At 38.6% G+C, this 21862-nt stretch overlaps 1 protein-coding gene across 3 annotated transcripts in view; it reads right to left on the reverse strand.

Annotated features, from left to right (window-relative positions):
* LOC129237352 (nose resistant to fluoxetine protein 6) overlaps positions 1–21862 on the reverse strand; it is a 116146-nt gene that overhangs the window by 43723 nt on the left and 50561 nt on the right. For all 3 annotated transcript variants that reach the window (XM_054872040.1, XM_054872039.1, XM_054872038.1), the window contains exons 3-4: positions 13245–13391; positions 3534–3787 (exon numbers count right to left, since the gene is read on the reverse strand). In XM_054872040.1, the coding sequence (XP_054728015.1) occupies positions 3534–3787; positions 13245–13391 (401 nt within the window). The remainder of the gene's footprint in view (positions 1–3533; positions 3788–13244; positions 13392–21862) is intronic.

Consider the following 21862-nt stretch of genomic DNA (forward strand, 5'->3'; position numbering starts at 1 on the left):
TTATATTATGTTATGTTATGTTATGTTATGTTATGTTATGTTATGTTATGTTATTCCGAATGCGCATAATATGAATTATCTTTAATTACTTGATTGACAATTTTGCGTAAACGAGGTTCTAGAAATCGTCACAAACCAATGAACTTGAAAAATAATGCACTGCCGTACACGACAGAGCTGTAATACTTGATATTGAAGTACATTGGCACATAACATTTAATTATAAATTCAACCGGAATTCTTAAATTTGCATCTGGATTTTCCGTTGTCACATACAATCGCAATAATCTAGCGGCCTTGGTGAGCCACCGAGAATGTACAATTTTCCCTGGTTTGATGTTAGCCAGATCCACCGGAACCACGCCGCTAGAAATTGCATGGGCCATGTCGTATAAGTACTTCGAATCGGTGGAAAATTCATTTTTTTCTGGAGCAGGGGGCATATTTTGCAACTCAATTCAATCAATCAAAGCCGTCCACCACCTGAAAATATATAATAATAAAATAATTAAAAATGGTTGACAATTATAATAAATGAGTGATAGCAATAACTTACCGGAAGAGTTTCACAAGTTTCGATTTGACGGCTCAGTTTTCCGGTTGCCGATCTTGGTCCAGTGCTGGTTGATTTATCCAAAGCTTCAAACAAATGCCGTAACGGAAGTTCGCTGAAGTGTAGAAGGCAAACGAACCAATGCAATGGTCTGTTTAACAGCAATTCGAATCGTCGTATAATTCCACCGTGTGGGCCAGTGTTTGTTGGCTCACCGTCAGTGCATATTCCAATTAATGCATCCAGTGATATATTTTTATCGTTGAAAAAACCATTTAATTTGGTTGTTTTGTATTCAGCGGTTTCATGTTCCAGTCTTACGTAACCAATCAATTCAGAATTGGGTTCTCTCAAAATTAATAAGATGAGGTTCTTTTACCATCCTAGTATGATACTTCAACTTCTCATCAATTTTATCTATCGTTAAAGTATCATCTTTTCTGCCATCGAATGCAAACGCTAACAAATTGGTATCATCTAACCGTTTGCGAAGCACTTCTTGTCTGCATTTCTCTTTTTCTCTGCGAACTCTCGATTTATCCATGATGATTCATCTTTAATTTTAAAATCTTGCAAAAGAGCGGTTCCCAATGCTGATGCTTGACAGAGGCACACCAAATCTGTCACATACCAAGGCAAAGTTAAAACAATCGTAGCTCTCTGTGTATTGTGAATTTGTGCTTCTATCTATATCTTCTTGAACCGGTGGCGGTGCGTATGTTGAATCATCGGGATCTTGGTATGTTGGCATTGATGACATAGACGTTGCTCCTTGCTCTTCAGTTTCCATCACAAATGCATCCATTGTTAGTCCTCTCTGATTATGTTAATCGTGCATGAACTCTTTTAGGCGTTCGGGAACCCAGCCGCATGCACATGGAGCTTCCTTCAAATCGCATTTACATATTCCAATGTAAAAAATTGTTTCCAGAGATTTTACATACTCTGTAAATTGTTGGGTGTTGTTTCTTCTCTTGATTTGCTCTTGATACTTGTCAAGCAATTTATTCAATTTATTAAATACACTTTTTTTCAGCATTATTTCCATACCAAGTTTTTCCCAAATTCCAATCAACTTATCTTGTACTTGAATAGTGAATGATTTATGGGAAAACTTTTGACGTGATAACGTCTTATAATTCGATTTAACAGGCTGCACGCACGAAAAAATGTGTCGTTACCTTGCTCATTAGTGTTACCTTGCTCATTGCCGTTACCTTGCTCATTTGTCGTTACCTTGCTCATTGCCGTTACCTTGAATGAACTGCAAGCGAAAGCGCGGAGCGAACGACAAAGCAAACAAAGCAAACGAACGGCAACGTTCGACATCTTGCTCTCTCCTACTTAAGTGAGCGTATATGTGTATGTATATGCGCATATGTACATATGTATATAAATTCACGTATTTGTATTTGCATATGCCTTCTTATTGATTATTATTAATTTGATTTACTTGAAGAATTTAAAATAAAACCAAGTTTGTTAATAATACCTGTTGTTTTAATGTTATTATTATTTTTTGACCTGATAACGTCTTATAATTCTATGTAGCCGGCTGCGCGCACCAAAAAATGCGTCGTTATCTTGCTCATGCGTCGTTACCTTGCTTGAACAGCTTGTTATGTTGTGTTATGTTATGTTATGTTATGTTATGTTATGTTATGTTATGTTATGTTATGTTATGTTATGTTATGTTATGTTATGTTATGTTATGTTATGTTATGTTATGTTATGTTATGTTATGTTATGTTATGTTATGTTATGTTATGTTATGTTATGTTATGTTATGTTATGTTATGTTAGGTTATGTTATGTTAAAGTATATTATGTTATGTTAATGTTAACTCATTCTCTATATCCATACAAAATATCTATCAAACAAATAAAATTAAAATTTTCTTTTGAAAAATGCAACCATTCAATCAGTATTTTCTTATGACATTATCACGTTAAACTATCGTCAGTAAACCGACTTTACAGACAACTTCTTTTTTTGTTCTGTTTTAGCACGTTCGCTTAAGTAAAAATAGTATCTCAAGATATCCAGGTGGGTTGGTAAATTAAGATCAGTTAAATCAATAAATACACAAAAAACAGTAACATCATGCTTGGGTATAAGACTCATTGGGTTTTCGATAGTTGTTGATGTAGTTGCTTCATCTTGCGGTGTAGAGGATGGTGGATTCATTGCAAACTTTTTGATTTGGAATGGTCATTTCACTTATTATTTTTTTTGAAATATTTTTTTATCTGAAATTAGCACTTCACACTTTGAGTTCTTCACAACGACTTAATGCATTCACAAAAACTGTTGCGTTATATATGGCCTATGAGACGAGGTAATAAGAATGAAATGGTAATTTCAATTCTACCTGCTCTGTCTTGTGGTTGTTTAAAAAAAACAACACAAGCAATTTTACGATCTGCAATTGTGTCACAGTGATACCTTCATTGCTTAAAAGGGTTGCAAAAAACGCGCATTTCTTAGGAAGGCCCCTACCCAAAAGTTCGACCCGAATTGGGGGACATCAGAATTCGTTTTAGAGGCATGGTTCCTTCGGCAAAGTTTCTTATTTTGATCCCTAGAATATGATTTTCACAGAGCAATGGGCGTTTTTTTTGCCTCCCCACAAATCGACCCGGCCTAATGTATAGATATGTATGCACGAGTGTGTATGCATGATAAGTAGTTTTTTCCAGTAGTTCAATTCTTGCACTTGAGTGTTTGAGGAGGAAATTGCAAAGACATCATACCCATACAAGTATTTATTGGCGATATCCAAAAGTATTTACGCGTATAGATGCAAGAATAAATTATTTTCAAGCGACAAACGGAAGACTCAAGTAACAAACTCGCTTTTCAACTTACGCTATTATGTACTCGTATAACAAACGCATTGGATAATCGCACGTAGTTAGTCTACTTTTTTACCTTAACTAAATTAATAATAGAATTGATAATTGAGAGAAACGCACTTACATCATTGAATTCACTTCTGAATGGTCCATGCGATTGTAAGAGTGTGAACAATGCGCGCAGACGCTTCGATTTGTGCGGCAACACTGGCTGTGCATAGGCCAAACAGTATTGTCCTTTGATTTCATTGGCATCGCTGTCAGCTACTGCTGCACCATCAGAGGCGGTGCTTATACCCAGACACTGGTCGAAATCGCCCGGCTGATTAATGTTGCCATTGAGTATGCCCGAAGTGATTTTGCCGGTAGAGTCGTGCACTGCAATCGAAAAAGGAAAAGTAATTTGAGTTATGGCACACTTGGAAATATACGAGTATTGTATGTATGTATTGGTAAATAAATATTTTTGCATAAATGGTTGAAATATATTATACCACACATATATAAACTTATAAGAAGATTTTAATAGAAAGTATAAGCGCTAAAGCAAATTTAAAAATTAAGTCGGTCTGCCGGTTTGTGTTTTTAATTTGCGGCAAAAAAATCAGCAAATTCGTATTAAAATGAGAAACAATAATTGACCGTAGTTAGACTATAACTTTTATGCAACCATGAGTAAGCAATTGCTAGCTATGTAAGCGGCCAGGAAGTAAAAATTCTGTTTGCCTTAAAAAGTCTAAAGAGTTGCTATCATGCGATTGTTCGAAAAATGGATTTTCCACTATTCTTGGGTTAGGATAAATGGCTGCAAAAATTAGGTACCACTCGGACAGATAATCAAATTTGTCCATTATGATGCCATACAGAGGAAGAAAAAAGGGGAAAACAAAAACAAAAACTGAAAAGTGTGATCCCAGATATCTGAATCTTAGCCCGACGAGAGCAGGTCAGCTGAGGAGAAGGTGCTGAGATGATTCCACCCCAAGCTCCAACAGCTGCTGCAAAAACGACTTGAGGAAATCCCAAGTCTTAACGCATAGATACCTAATGGAGAATGCCCAGTAAGGACACCCACCAAATTTGAGAGCTGCGGTATTGTTAGCCTGAGTTGGTGCGAGTCCCAACTTCTTAGGGGCAGACCTCAGGTTCTCAAGGGAACCCCAATCTTCTCATTTTGCGGTGAAATCGTCTCGATGGTCCCCTGTCTGGCCAGTTCATCAGGCCAGCAGTATCCCGCTATGCCACTGTGACCAAGGACACAAATGATCCTAATATCGAAGTATTCGGATGCAGTCGAGAGAAAAGTCAGGCATTTCCTGACTAATTTCGAACGCACAAACAACGAGTCCAAAGCCCCAATTGTCACCTGGCTGTCGCAGTAGATATTTACCTCCATTACAGCTTCTTTAATTGCCGCTACCTCCGCTTGAAAAACACTGTAGTGGTCCGGTAGTCTATATTTGAGCTGGATGGGGAGCTCCTCGTAGAATACTTCACCAACTTCGAGCCATCCGTAAACATGTTTGTTACGCTTTGTCTGCAAGTGTTGCACACCGCCCACTCTTCCCTTGAGAGAATATGAACGGAAAAAGTACCGGAAAGGAAAAGTGAGGGTGTCCATTGATCAAGCACCATGAAGATAAACTCTAAGTTTCTAAGAATACTTGAGTGTCCGTAGTTTAAATCTAGGTGATCTTTATCATACCATGCCGCGATGTTATTTCGATACCGGAGCGGTCAGAAAGACTTGTAATTTATAAAATTTATAAAAAATATATAAAATAAATACAAAAAAATCGAAATTTGGAAACAATCAGAAATATCATTAATAAATATGATGAAGAGTAATTGACCCTCAGCCCTGAGGAACACCAGAAAGGGGAACGAAGAATGAGAAGAAACATTATCAACGACAATTAAACACTTACGACGAGTGAACCCAAAACTTCGTAATTTGGAGATTAAAATTGAGTTGTTGAGTTTGTGAAAAGCCTAAGAAGAGTTCGTATAGACTGTATCAACTCGGCGTCTATCATCGAAAGCAAAAGTACAAAATTCTGTGAATAGAGCAAGATTAGCTTTTAAAGATCGGCCAATTATGGTAGGTAGGTAGGTAAGATGGCAAGAGTACCTCATGTACGCTACAAGTAGCACTTACGTGCCGTTTTGATACCATAAAGTGGACCACTACCTGTGAAAGGATTAAGGGAGGATATAAAACCGTCTACAGCCATCCTGCTGTTGATGTAGCGGAGGAGAGAAAAGGGATCTAGGTTGGAGAATTTCATCAAGTCATCCCCAAAGGTGACGCTGAGGAATCTCAAGCGCTTAGCCGCCAGAGCCGGACATTTGCAGAGAAAGTGTTCCACAGTCTCTTTCTCTGCAGGATCCCCACAGCTTCTGCAATGGGGGGTTGTACGGAATTCCAAGCTTCTCCGCATTAGTGCCGATCACCCTGTGGCCAGTGATCACCGCAATGAGTTTGGAAATTGAATGGCGGGGGGTTCCCATGACCTTAAGCGTTCTGTTTATATCGTATTGAGGCCATAGTGCTTTTGAAATGGCACACGATGAGACAGACCTCCATCTGTCTTGCGCTTTTCTTAGAAAGAAATTGTGTAGTTTCCCTTTAACGACGGCCAAGGTGGTACCGATGTCTAAGAAGAGGGCAGCTGGATCCGGTTCTGCCGCCCCCTTCCTGGCAAGCTCATCGGCAATTTCATTTCCCTCTATATTCCTGTGCCCAGGAACCCAGATGAGGGAAATGTTTCCTGCACGTTCGAGGCGTTTAAGTTCCTCCTTGCAGGAGTTCACGAGAATAGAGCTGCAATACGGCGACGACAGTGCCTTGATTGCAGCTTGGCTATCGGAAAAAATATTAATGTCTCCCTCCCAACAGCGATCCCGAAGTATTTTGCATGCCTGCAGGATCGCGAAGACCTCTGCTTGAAAGACGCTGCTTGTCTCCGGCAGTTTATAGGAGACCGAAATGCTGGCTGATTTGGAGTAGACCCCCTCTCCCACTCCAGACTCCATTTTGGATCCGTCAGTGAAAACAGAGGCATCTATATCCGCACCAACTCTCCCCTCTTTCCATTCTCGCCTGCTCGGAAAGATAGCCCTAGCACAACCCTCAAAGCACAGTTTGCGGATGGAGAGGTCGGTGCGAATATCAGAGAAGGAAGGGGAGATCTGCTTCAAGATGCTGATATGTGCTACAGGGAGTTGTCTCCAAAGGCCAAACTCCTTCAGTCTAATAGCACTCTGAGCAGCAATGGATTTAACCTGCAGATCCACAGGAATTAAGTGGAAAATAACGTTGAGCGCAGCGTTGGGACATGTTCTACAGGCACCAGTGATGCCCACATATGCAGTTCTCTGCACTGTCTCTAATTTAGTGAAGTTGTAGCCCTTCTGAAGAGTTACCCACCAAACTAGGCAACCGTATGTCAAAATTGGCAGAACCACTAAGTTGTGCATCCAAAGTACGACACGTGGCTTGAGACCCCATTTTTTGCCGAACATAGATTTACAGGCGTAGAAGGCTATATTGGCCTTCTTAACTCGATTTTCTATGTGCAGCTTCCAGTGGAGCTTGGGGTCAAGTATGACTTCGATAAGAATTAAATTTACGAAAAAATAACTCTTCAACAATCTTTACACATATGTTCATTCCTAAACAAAACGTTTATGCTATTTATGACTAAGAATATTAGTCTCATATTTACACTCAATTCCAACCAAAATATTTCTTACATTCAATGTATAACCATTTTATATTTTCCGTTCTTTATTTAGCATTCACATATTTGTAATAAAAACTTCACACAAATCAATTCAAGCACAATTTGCGAAAAAATTACAAATCCCCCGCTAAGCTCTTAAACAGATAAATGCAATTCTTGCCACTTGCGCTGTCAGCAAATTCACGAGCATAATTACATAACTCTGTAATTTAAAACAAGCACTTTTATTGTTTAGTATTTTACTTGGTCTCATATAATACACTGTGGAGTTTAAAACGCTTAAAACGAGAGACTTTGTATTATAATATTGAGAAATTGAAAATTGTTTAGAATTTTAACGTTCGCCATTTGTTCTAACCTTGGTGGATGTTTTTTTTTTTTATTTAGCACGAAGAACAAAAAATGCAAGGCCTGCAAGTTATCGAACTAGTTTGTTTGGGTGCAAAGCTCAAACTAATTGAAAGAAAAAAATTTACAATAAAAATTAAAATGTATATAAAATACTCATAAAGATGCGAATAATATACAGAATTGGAATTTATATATTATATTACACACATACATATATGTTTGTATTTAGTGAACAGATGTGCATGTAAGTTTACAAGTGTGCGTTTCTCAGCCCAGGCCCGACTCAGGGACTCTTCATATGGGTGCTACCATTTTAGAGATGAGATGAGACTGAAATTGTAAACCCATACCGTTCCTACTCAAAATTATAAATAACTTCAGTGAGTTCTGTCAAACCTATTCTAAATATAATAAAACTGTTAGACCGTTGTGCCTGTATATTTATTTATCTTGTAAAGGGTCTGCCATATAACTTTACGGAATTAAGAATGCTATTTTTTTTTTTATTTCCATTATAAATTACGATCTGTTAATATTAACAATAAATAATTGCTAGAAGAAGAAAGAAATGAATGCTATTGTTTTTTTTTTTTTTTTTTATTTCCATTATAAATTACGATCTGTTAATATTAACAATAAGTAATTATGTTAGGGTTTGGAATTAAAATGTCCCTTCCCTTTGAAAGAGAACATTATTGTCTTTGGTGGTATTTAGTTACAACTTTACTAATACGAGGGATGACTTTTATATGTCGGGATTAGAGAACAAAAACAAATTTTAATCCTCGAAAATCACTTTATTGTTTTTCAAAATATTCTCCATGAAGATCTATACACTTTGGCATGCGTTTGAACCAATTGTCGAAGCACTTTTGCCACTCTGAATGAGGTACCTCCAAAACATGCATTCTGAATGTCGCAATCGCTTCTTCAGGTGTCGTTGACCTCTCAGTTTGTTTTTCACGTACGGGAATAAAAAGAAGTCATTCGGTGCCAAGTCAGCACTATACGGCGGATGACCCATTAATTCGATGTTTTGGGTGCTCAAAAATGCAGCTGTTTGAGTCGATGTGTGAGAGCTCGCATTGTCCTGGTGAAGAGTGATCCGTCTTTGGCGATTGGTTTTCCTAATTTCTTGGAAGACAACTGGCAAAAAAATGGTTGTGTACCATTCAGAATTTACTGTTCTGCGTTGTTCTAGTGGTACGGTTGCGACATATCCAGTTTTTCCGAAAAAACAGGCGACCATTTGTTTGGAAGTGCTTCGTGCGCGAACAACTTTTGTTGGATTTGGCTCATCTTGAAACACCCTTACAGTCGACTGCTGTTTACTTTCGGGCTCATACACGTAAATCCATGATTCATCACCTGTCACGATGTCATAGACGTGTTTCGAAGCCCCGCGATCGTATTTTTTGTGCATTTCCTTCGACCAATCGACACGAGCCTTTTTTTGAGCGATTGACAAATTGTGTGGGATCCAACGCGAACAAATTTTTTTGACAGTCAAATGTTTATGCAATATTGAATGTATGCTGGTCCCACTAATGCCTAAGATTGTCTCAATCTCACGATAGGTCACATAACGATCTTGCAATATCAGTTCGCACACAGCATCAATGGTTTTCGGAACAACAACTGATTTTGGACGACCTTCACGAAATTCGTCTTGGAGTGAACTACGACCACGATTGAATTCACCATACCATCGATAAACACTGGTCCTTGGTGGAACTTCATCGCCAAAGAATGAATTAAGTTCATCCATGCAATGTTGCTGAGTTACGAGTAATCCACGTCGAAAGTTGTAAAAAATAATCGCACGAAATTGTTCACGATTTAATTCCATTTTTGGACCGAGATGAATCTTTTAAGTTACTGTAAACAACACAAATAGCGCTGGTATTTCAAAACGTTCTGAGTACGTAAAAGCCAAATGTCAAACTTTGCGATACAGCTGTCAGTTGCCAGATTGCAACACCAGGGTTGCCAAATCCCGACATATAAAAGGCACCCCTCGTATGAAAAAATTGTTTAAAAATTATATATATTTAGGCAGTATAAAAAACTTTTTTCGGAATTATTATTTTTCTTTTACTCTTTTCGTAAACCTAATATACCTTACCTTTTTGAGACAAATTAAGATATATGTACTTGTAAATGAAAAACAATCTGCAATAGATTCGCATGAGAATAAAAATAATAATTTTGTCATTGGCCATAATTAAGTAAAGTTTAACGAGTGGCCAACCCAGAATAAATTTTCATTCATTTATCGAAGGTTTAAAATCAGATCACTTGTTCAAAACGGTTGAACAATTACAAAATTAAAATTTTTTTTGTTAAATTCCTTTTGATAAAAAAATGTATTTAATATAATACATTTTTGTTAAAAAATTGTATATAATTTCATGAAATGTTTTTTTTATTAAAAAATTGTATATCATTTAATTTAAAACAAATTACAATTTTTTTTATTAAAAAATTATATTTACTAAAAAAAAAATTAATTCAATTAAATAGAATTACATTAAAAAATTATATTTATTAAAAAATTTTAATTAAATCAAATAAAATTTTTTAAGAAATATAAAATTAATAAAAACATTTTTTTAATAATTAAATTTGTTTCTAATAAAATAATTTTTTTTTTTATAAAAAATTCACTTTAAAACTCACTTTAAATTTTTTCATTAAAAGTTTTTTTTATTAAAAAATTGTATTTCATTTAATTAAATTTCTTTTGTATTAAAAATTGTATGCATTAAAAAAGACTTGTGCCTTTGACGTATTTAATTCGGGATTAGCAAAATCGGGATTGAATTTAAAGAACTAAGTTCTTTTACAAAATTGTATTGTATGTTTGTTTATTTTATTTCACGTGATAAGCATCGACGGATACTTGAACTCGGCAGGTGAATACAATTTATTGTTGTTGTAGAATGCATTTGTGTGCTTATTATATTAATGTGTGTGGCTGAATCGAAAGAATTAGTATTTTTTTATTATGTAGCGCCAAGTATTGACGTTGAGCATTTATTGTTGTTGCAGACGTAGCCAACATAACTAAAAGTGCCAGCCGTGTCAAAACACGAAATTCTAAACGTCTGTGATTGTTGTAGCTGCAGTTGCACTTGGCCACTGAATGTTGTTCTTTTGGGTTCAGTGTAGAAGCTATGCCAGTTAATGCTTCTGTCGTGCTAGCCACACATTCGCGGCATGCATTTTAGACTTTGGTTTTGGTCAATGCTACGACGCCGCAGCGGCCGGGTCTCGGTCGATGGCCGCCAGTTCTAAAATATTTTTATTTGTTTTTTTGATGCTGATTATAGCTTGTGGGTATGGTAGGTATGCATTTATTTATATTTTTTCTGTAACTTGCTGCAGCTGTTGTTGTTGTTGTAAACATACGCAGTAGCCCGTTTGCTGTGGCACTGACTGTGACTGAGGCTGCAATTCTAAGTGCACTTGAGACGCTTAGACCAGACCAGTCGTTTGTATCGTTCTGTGGTGGCACCGTCAAAACTGGGTAAAGTTCGCTGAGTGACCTTCAAATTTTGATTGTAGCATTTACAAGGTGTTACTTTGCTTGAAAACTTGAAAAAATGCAATCTTGCATGAAATCGTCAAGGCTGCTTAGATGAATGAACTGTGCAAAGTAAAATGGCGTTTGGTTTGCGAATTGTTACATGTACATACACGTAAGTATTTATGACGAACAGTTGTGATTATGAGATGTTGAATGGCAACTGAGAACCAATTTAATATGTACACACACACACACACACACACGTTACATAAATAAAAGGTTAAGAATTATTAATATCTGTTTTAGTAGACGTGAAAAAAGCCATTCTTTATTGCAACATCTATTTATTGGCTTGATTGTATTTCATATGAAGTCGCAAAATATTCATTCTAGAATATTTTATTTATATTTCTAAAGCAATTCATGCGTGCTTTGCTAATTTTGATTGTTATTGCTTATTTGGCAATCGGTTGAGGCGCGGCTTTTGACAGTTACGTCACTTTTTAATTTTTATAATTCTCTTTTAAGTCATGTTTTTCCCGTTTTTTGTTTATGTAAACAAACATTTTTGGCAACAAACTTACCTTGAGAGTGCAACCATACTGGCATGTGGCTGCCACCGATGGTGGAAAACTGCCAATAATTTGCTATGTAAGTTTTTAGTGCAAATCTAATTTAAACATAATTTAATTTGATTTTTAATTATCTCTGCTTCTGGCCACCTATTCGTTTACCTAATGTTCTTTAATGTTGTTGTATACAATTTTTAAGTAATATACTCAGAATATGAATCATATTTTAAAAATATTATTATCTGTTTCAAAACGATATTTATAATTTTTAATCAAAACTGGTCAGGAATTTCAGGACAATCAGTCTTTCATCCTTCTTGCTGAAGACTCTTGAAAGGAACATAAGGAGTGAAATTTCTCAAGGGCGTTTGTCGCTCATAGTAGAATAAGGCGCCGCTTTTCTCCACCGGTAGATGAGTGGGGACATCCCGAAAGTAGGTATTCTCTCACCGTTACTCTCGGTTGTTGATGTCAACGGCTTGCGGGAGGAGCTGGTCTGGCGAAGAATCTGTCCCTCAGTAAGGGGCGCTCCGGTCCGTTGGTGTTTTCTGACAAGGTGAAATACCTAGTCTAATCCTTGACAGACAGCTATATTGAGGAGAGTATAAAAAAAGCAACAGCTGCCTTGTATGGACGCAGGGGCGCTATTGGCAAGAGATGTGGCCTCTTGGCTAGAGTTGTTAATATATAATAATACTGCATGGAGAGGGGGGGGGGGGGTTGTCGCTGAAGCCCCTATGCTGGGGCTACAGGCTTGACCTCACTTGCGGACATTCAAATATTCTAAAAATGTTTGAGTTTCTCCCCCTGGAACAAGTGAGATATCCCACATGCCATCGAGGGCAGTGTAAGTGGGGTGCAGAATTTGAAAAAAGAGTACGCTGAACCTATTCACGGATGACTCGAAGCTAGACGGAAAGTTGGGGAGGTGAATTTTGCGAGGAGTTCCCCATCAATCTGAAATCCAGGCTGCCCGACCACTTCAGTCTGCTGCACACAGAGGTAGCCGAAACCAAAGAAGCAGCTGATTGGCTGCATACTTGAGTAATTACTGTAAAAGAAGTAAATATTTATTCTGACCGCCAAGCAGAAATTGGGACACTGGGATCGACGATGGTGCGCTCAAAACTGGTCGGAATATGCTTTGTTTCGCTTTTGATTGCATCTGAATTCTGCGAGATCCTTCTATGCTCGTGCAAATCGATGGTGCTCAGAGGAGATATTTATGATGCAATTAAAGCAACTGATTTAGTAGCCAGACTAACCCCTGCTGTCTTACACCATCTCTATTTACTCTTCCTTTCCTAACTTCCAATTAAAGGCTGAGGAGTTTTATTTGCATACGAGTAATCTAATAACTGGAATCGATATATCGCCCCAAAAAAATTAAATGGCTTCCATAAAAGCACAATATTGGCAGTTTCGAGAGCATGAGTTGATACAATTAAAATTTAAAATAATTAAAATTAATCAAAGTACAAATCTTAATTAAAAGATTTGTCTCGTTTATGGCCGAATTGAGTAATTTTTCAATAAAAAAATTAAAATTGTGTTATGGTTTTTGTTGGCTTTAATGAGATTCTGACTATAAAAATATTTAAGTTTCTTAAATTAAAAAAAAAAAATTGTGTACTTACTTTTCAGAGCCCAAAAATCAAAGTTGTTCAAGCCTTCTAAAAAACGTCGCATTTGTGAGCGACACTTTGGAGAGGCTTTGGGATTTCGAGCAGCATCAAAAGGTGTGGCGATGGATATGAACCGACGGCCAATATTGTATAAATAAACTGTAAGTTAAGAGAAAAAGAAAAAATTTAAAAATATTGAAGAAAACAGATCTCACAATTACATAAATAATTAATAATAATAATAAAATTGGCGCGTACACTTCTGTTAGATGCTTGGCCGAGCTCCTCCTCCTATTTGTGGTGTGCGCCTCCACAAATGGAGGGACCTACAGTTTCAAGCCGACTCCGAACGGCAAATATTTTTATGAGGAGCTTTTTCATGGCAGAAATACACTCGGAGGTTTGCCATTGCCTGCCGAGGGGCGACCGCTATTAGAAAAATGTTTTTTTTATTCATTTTGCTTTCACCGAGATTCGAACCAACGATCTCTCTGTGAATTCCGAATGGTAATCACGCACCAACCCATTCGGCTACGGCGGCCGATATAATAAATTACATAATAGAATAAATTTGGGATTTTCGATTGAAGTCAAGACAAATTGAACAGGTAGCATCAGCAGAGCCGGTGATTCTCATGTTTGCTATTTATTCGGATTCTAAAATGTCAAATTGTGTTTAAAGCTGTCAATCTTTGTTCATAGATTTTGACATTTTAGGAACTAAAAGCAAACACAAAATACATTGCGATCGTTGTTTTTTTTCTTTTGCTACTACTGGTCCAATGGGCCTTGATTGCGACAGAAAAACGATCATTCGGTGAGTAACATATTGATAGGATAGGTAAGGTTAGTCTGGTTGGTAATAAGAAACGCATAGACTTTTTGGTCCCTAGCGATACCAGATGGAGACCGACCTCTATGAATACCTAAAGTAGACATCATGTAGGATGTCAGCGCTTTTGGCGAATCTAAGTAGAGCTGGGAGCTCCGCTTTTGCGACGTCCTCCAGAGCCTCCAGAGTGGGCCTCCCAGGCATTTTAGTCGCGTTTTTAATAATGCCGGACAAACGCACAGAAGGTGTTCTAAAGTTTCCTGCAGAGAGAATGCATTTCCTTCACTTGCCCGTGTTAGCAATCCCTATCTTGTACACATGTGCAGCCAATAGATTATGACCTGTTAGTATACCTATTATAGTTCTGCATTCCTTACGCGAAAGTATAAGTACGAATTGAGTCAGTTTTTTGTAGTTAGTTCTACACATGACTTTTGCTGTTTTGCATGTGGTCAGATTAGTCCACTTAGCTTCCACTCGCCTTTTCTTGTAGTCGTCCATTTCATTGTATATTGTATTTAGCGGTTTTGGTATGTCGCTCTCTTGTTCAAAAGCTAGTCTAACAGCACTTTTTGCTATCTCATCTACTATTTCGTTTCCCATAATGCAGTTGATATGCAGCCTACTCTTTGTGGCTAGCCTTTCTATGGCCTCCCTGCTCCGTCGAACATTTTTGGACTTAATGCAATATGAGCTTATTGCTTTTATTGCTGCTTGACTGTCTACGTATATATTAATTGTTGAGTTGTTTCTTGTTCTAGTGTTGGCTAGCTCCGCGGCTTTCCCCACAGCAAAAACTTTCGCTTGGACAATTCTGCTGTGGTCTGGCAGCTTGATAGGCTGCCTTATCCCGCTCCCACTCCGTCTAAAGTTTTAGAGCCGTCTGTATAGATGTGAAAAGTTCTATGGCCAGGCTTCATGCCTTTGTGCCATCCCTCCTCTTCAATTGTAGTGTGAAACCTTCTCACCCAATTAAAGTACGGAGTCATGTAGTCCGTGCAACCTGAGCTCCACTTTCCTATTGAGCTGTGACCGAAGGTTCTGCAGGTGAATACCCCCGCAGCCACTAGCCTCCTTGCGGGTTTCGCTGCCAGGTTTTCCGCCATAAGGTCAATAGTTGGCATGCTGAGCATCATTTTCAGCGCCGCCGTTGGAGTGGTTTTCATCGCTCCTGTTATGCACAGCGTAGCGAATCGTTGAATCCTTTCCAGTGGCATTAAGATGCCAGTTTTCTTGTCGCAGTCCACTATACTAAGGTTCCGTACAGCAATATCGGTGTGACTACTGCTGTGTAGCACCAATGCATCAGGGAGGGTGATAGACCCCAAGTAACGCCCAACATTCTTTTACATGCGTACAACGCATTACTGGCCTTTTTCACCCTCTCCTCAACGTTGTGCTTCCACAGCAATTTGCTGTCCAGTATTACTCCGAGGTACCTTGCATAATCTTTGAGAAGTAGTTCGTTGTTGCCTAGCTTCGGGAGGTTCCACGCCGGGACCTTGTACTTCCTGGTAAAAAGTACCATGGCCGTTTTTTCCGCGTTTATCCCTAGTCCTGCGCGAGATGTCCATTGGTGTACCGTTTTAAGCGTGTTGTTCATCACATTACTGATGGTGTCCAGGTACTTTCCCATAACTAATATAGCTATGTCATCGGCATACGCCACTAGTTTTCGTGCCCCTCCGTCAAGTTTCTTGAGCATTTCATTTGCTACAAGTAACCATAATAGCGGCGATAGTACCCCACCTTGCGGAGTACCTCTGCATGCATATTTGTGACGCTCGCATCCTTCCACTCCGCTCTTATATTTCTGCTAGCTAATAGCTGTCTTATCGATAAACCGCGGGTTGCACATTAAGTGACTCTATGCTATTTAAAATAGCATCTTTTGTCACGTTGTTAAAGGCCCCTGATATATCTAGAAATACTCCTAGAGCATACTCCTTATATTCTAACGCCTTTTCTATGTTTAGTACAAGTGAGTGAAGTGCAGTTTCAGTAGATCTGCCTTTAGTGTAAGCATGCTGCGCCATGGATAATTCGTCCGGCGCAATTGGGTCTCTCTTCTCTAACGTTTTCAGGAGAAATGAAGTCAGATTAACGGACCTTTATTCCTTCGAGTAGAGAGCGTTGCTTCTTCCCGCTTTTGGAATAAACACAACTCTCGCCTCTCTCCACAATACAGGAACGTAGCTGAACCTCAAGCATCCCTTGAATATCGTTCTTAACCATGGTACCACAAGATGGCTTACTTTTTGGAGCATGGCTGGGAAGATTCCATCCAGTCCTGGCGATTTATATGGGTCGAAACTTTGTATCGCCCATTCTATCTTGTTGGTCGTAATTAGGTTCGTCGGGTTGTCGTGCACACCCTGGAAAATGTGTGCTGACTAGGTCTTCTAGAGAGTCCTCACAGCTGTCAGCCCACTTCCAGTTAATTTTTCGTATTGTTCTTGACATAGATTTCTTTCCAAGATTCTCTCTTGGCTTTTCATATCTCTTTCTTGTATACTTTTAGTAGATCCCTGTACTCCTTCCAACAGAACTCATTGTCCAGCAACTTTGGCTGACTTATAGAATTCAAGGCTTCACCTTGCGTCTATTACGTGTTGGGGGGCAGGATCATATTGATAAGTTTTGACTATATTTTTTTACCAATTAATTTTAAATATTTTTTTAATAAATTTTGAATTAATATGGGAATTCAAGTTTCAATCTCTGTACAAGATCTATAAAAATTCGACAAATTTACATCAACGTTTAAAACTTTTTTATTAAAATTAAGAAAAAAATAGGCTTGCAGTTTTATAGTCTATTTAATTCTAGTACAATAAAGTGAAAGTTTGAAGTGACTGTAAGTTTTTATTGACTTTTGATCATTTTTTTCCTTGACGATGACTGGCATTTACGTGTAACGAATGAACGAGAATTTTTCGTTTTTAAAGTGTGATACCTGCATTCTTGTTGTCCTTCAAAAAATCTTACAAGGATTTTATTAATATGCAGTTATATAATTTAAACTTATTATCTCAAGCAATTTGTTGCTAACGAAACAAGCTACTGATATCTCAAGCATCAATTCTTTGTTGGCCACTTGCTAAACTTTACTTAAGGCTCGTCAATGCAAAGGGCGTATTTTTATTCTCTCTTCATTTATATCTTACATTTTTTTTTAAATATATTAGGTTTAAGAAATGGACACAAAAGGTTTTTTTGAAATTCGCTTTTATATACCAAGCACATTTCCTAAGATATAAAGTGAAAATTTTGATATTTCTGCAAAAAAAAAAAAAACTTGTTTTAACTTTGTAAATTGCTTGAAAACTTTTAATTTGATTAAAAAATCAAGTCAAACGAAAGATATCAAATTTAACTGCTTTTAATTCACACCACACGGAAAGTAACCGGGGCAATAACGAGACGCCTGAAAACGTTTGCCAACCGCTGCCTGCGCTTTTTTTTGCGAACTTTTTGACCCTGTACCAACACGGACATGCTAAAAAAAGAGGTTGTCTGTAAAGTCGGTTTACTGACGATAGTTTAACGTGATAACGTCATAAGAAAATACTGATTGAATGGTTGCATTTTTCAAAAGAAAATTTTAATTTTATTTGTTTGATAGATATTTTGTATGGATATAGAGAATGAGTTAACATTAACATAACATAATAGACTTTAACATAACATAACATAACATAACATAACATAACATAACATAACATAACATAACATAACATAACATAACATAACATAACATAACATAACATAACATAACATAACATAACATAACATAACATAACATAACATAACATAACATAACATAACATAACATAACATAACATAACATAACATAACATAACATAACATAACATAACATAACATAACATAACATAACATAACATAACATAACATAACATAACATAACATAACATAACATAACATAACATAACATAACATAACATAACATAACATAACATAACATAACATAACATAACATAACATAACATAACATAACATAACATAACATAACATAACATAACATAACATAACATAACATAAAATAACATAACATAACATAACATAACATAACATAACATAACATAACATAACATAACATAACATAACATAACATAACATAACATAACATAACATGCTGTTCAAGCAAGGTAACGACGCATTTTTTGGTGCGTGCAGCCGGCTACATAGAATTATAAGACGCTATCACGTCAAAAAATAATAATAACATTAAAACAACAGGTATTATTAACAAACTTGGTTTTATTTTAAATTCTTCAAGTAAATCAAATTAATAATAATCAATAAGAAGGCATATGCAAATACAAATACGTGAATTTTTTTTTTTTTTTTTTTTTTTTTTTTTTTTTTTTTTTATCCGAAGGGGGAATCTTACATAGATACCGTCAATATAGACGGCATGCACGATTCATACTGATCGCTAAGGGTGCACCTCATTCGCGACCACGCACAGTCAGTATTACTACTAAGCTGGACTTGCGAAACAGTACACCTACGTACTAAACCCTAACTCCGACCTCTGTAGCTTTCGTTTGCCCTGCGGTACCGCCGTTTAAGCATTGCATCGCAGGGCCAAGCTAGCCATTATGGCTCTTCATTTATATCTATCTTTCCGTGTACCCTTCATTACTCCTTAGTCTTCTTTCTTTACTGCGTTCCCATTCCTTTTTCCGCAGTTCCTGTAGCGCATTTGCGGACCACTCTTTCATCTTGGCCCACACCAACTTCGACTGCAGCATGTGATCTACAATGTTGCCCGGGGTTATTTTTTCTTTAATGATTTCTTCAATGCACATTCTTTCAGATGCGTATCTCGGGCAGGAGAAGAAGACATGTTCCACGTTCTCGCTACCGTTGCCGCAGAACGAGCAGTCAGCTGCGTCCTCGTGGCCGAGTCTTTGGAGATACTCTCTATAGCATCCATGCCCCGTCAGGAACTGTGTGAGGTAGTAGTCTGTGTCACCATGTCCTCTCTCAACCCAAGCCTGTACGCTTCTGATAAGTTTATGCGTCCATCTCCCTTTTGTCGCTAAGTCCCAGCGATTTTGCCACTCAGTTATGCTCCCCCGTCTTTCTTCTTTACGCTCTTCCGCCGTTAATCGCCTGTTTAGGCTTTTGGCTTTGTCGTACACTCTACCCAGTTCAGAGGCCATTATGTCTGGTGGCATGATACCTGATATGACACATACTGCTTCAAACGACACTGTCCTAAAAGCACAGGCAACTCTAAGGGAAATAAGTCTTAAAACTATTTCCGCCTTCTTCGCATATGTTTTCTGTATCAGGGCTTTACCCCATATGGGTGCTGCATACATGAGCGTAGACTGGGTAACTTTAGCCAGGAGCGCTCTTCTACTCTGAGTGGGACCACCGATGTTGGCCATGATTCTTGACAGTGCCGCCGTCACCATAGATGCCTTTCCGCATGCTTTTTCAATGTGCTCCCTGAAGCTTAGTCGAGCATCGATCATTACACCCAAATATCGTAGTGCCGCCTGTGTTGTGACGTTAAACCCATCAATGTTTAGTGTGGTCGTTTCTAACTTTTTTCTACTCGTAATGAGGACTGCTTCTGTTTTTTGCCCTGCTAGCTGGAGTTTAGCCGCCGTTAGCCATTGTTTGACCTTTGTTGTTGCCTCGCTGCAGATACTCTGGATCTGAGGGATTGTTTTGGCGACTATGGTCAACGCAATGTCGTCTGCGTATCCTATTATTTGCACTTCCCTCGGCATTGGGAGTTGCAGTACCCCATCATATAATGCATTCCATAGTATCGGGCCCAGTACAGAACCCTGCGGTACACCGCCCGTTACTGCATATCTCTTGGGACCTTCATCTGTGTTGTACAGAAGTACTCTTTCCGACAGATAACTGTTTATAACCCGTACTAAGTATGCTGGCGTTTTTTTCTCTTCAAGAGCCTTTATAATATGGGGCCAGTATGCCGAGTTGAAGGCGTTCTTGACATCCAGGGTGACAACTGCACAGTATTCTTTATCACCATGCATCCACCTGTCACCTTCAATAGCCTTACTTGCAATGTTTGTCACCCTCCTGACGGCATCGATGGTTGAACGACCTTTTCGGAAACCAAACTGATGTTCGGATAGTTCAGCCGGCGCTTTCTCTAGGTGCTGTTCCAGGCGCGCGCAGATTAGTTTCTCCAAGATTTTACCCATAGTATCTATCATGCAGAGTGGCCGATAAGAACTTGGGTCACCCGCTGGCTTATTTGGTTTCTGAAGTAGGACCAGTTGTTGCTTCTTCCATACTTTCGGAAACATGCCTTCATTTATACACTTGGTGAAGTGTTCTGCAAATGCCTTTGTGTTGCGCCTGATAGCGATCTTCAGCGCCTTGTTCGGAATGCCGTCAGGTCCTGGAGCCTTAGCATTGCCGAAACTTTCCGTTGCCAAAATCACCTCTGCTTCACTGATTGTGACACTATTTTCTGCTGCGTGGAACTGGGTCTGGCTTGGTTGCATATCTTGCTTTGGAAAGAGTGTCTGTACAATCTTTTCTAAAAGAATAGGGCAAGTTGGCGCCTGTCCTCTACCTCCTTTGACCTTGGCCATAACGAGTTTGTAGCCATCACCCCACGGGTTTTCGTCCACATTCTGGCACAGTTCTTTAAAGCTGGCTGCCTTGCTGCTTTTAATGGCTTTCTTTAATTGTTTCCGCTTCTTTTTATAGTTCTCGCGGAGCCTGTAGTGTTCTGCCAACCCATAGCTCCTTTGGGAAAGGCGCCTTGCTTTTTTGCATTCGCTTCTTAGGGTGCTGATCTCCTCGTTCCACCAGTATACAGGCTTTCTGGGAACGCTCTGTATTTTCCTGCACATAGCGGCATCGCAAGCTCTGCTAACATGTTTTACTAGCAGCTCCGCCTGTAGTTCCACATCGTTGGTGCTAGCTGGGTTCTTTTCTAGCATGATTTGGAACATTTCTTCATCAAGCGTCTCCACCCTCCAGCCCTTATTCTGTTTTTTCTGTACGGCTTCTTTTCCATGCGAAAATTCCACCGTAATGGCAAGGTGGTCACTGCCTGTGTAAAAATCACTCACCTTCCAGCTTGCTGATCGTACTAGAGCCCTGCTGGCGTAAGTGATGTCGATTATTGATGCGCGACCATTCACTTCGAAGGTGTTTTTTCCCCCGGTGTTTAGCAGAACCGCATCAAGCAGTGAGAATGCCTTAATCAAGGCATCTCCCCTTTTATTGGTATATCTGCTACCCCATTCCAAGGCCCACGCATTGAAATCACCCGCAATCACGTTTGGTGTGGTGCCGCGAGCGTTTTGCACAAGTTCATCCAGTAGGTTTTCGAACTCTGCTTGTGTCAGTTTCGGTGGCGCGTAGCAACTGTAGAAGTATATGCCACATATTTTTGCTCGGGTATAGTAATCACTGTGGGTGTGCGGTTTGTCCTGCAGGGTATTTCCCCCACAGGCCCAAATAGCAGCTTTACTTTTCCTGTCCGAGACCCACGTTCCGATGTTTAGGTTTTTATGCTGGTCGCTGACTAGCACAACATCCACCTTATTTTCGTATACCCTTTGTTTAAGGAGCTCTTGTGCAGCCTCGCAATGGTTTAGATTGATCTGCTCAATCCTCATTTTTTCGATTTAATATACGCCGCTTGATACAGGGGACATTTTTTGCTTCCAATCTGATGGCTTGTATCTTCTCGTCCATTTCTTTTACAAGCCCCGCAGAAGGGCTTTTTCTCGCATACTTTCGCTTGGTGTCCCTTTTCTCCACA

Source organism: Anastrepha obliqua, chromosome 2 (genome assembly GCF_027943255.1).
Source record: "Anastrepha obliqua isolate idAnaObli1 chromosome 2, idAnaObli1_1.0, whole genome shotgun sequence".
In the NCBI taxonomy this organism is placed as follows: Eukaryota; Metazoa; Arthropoda; class Insecta; order Diptera; family Tephritidae; genus Anastrepha; species Anastrepha obliqua.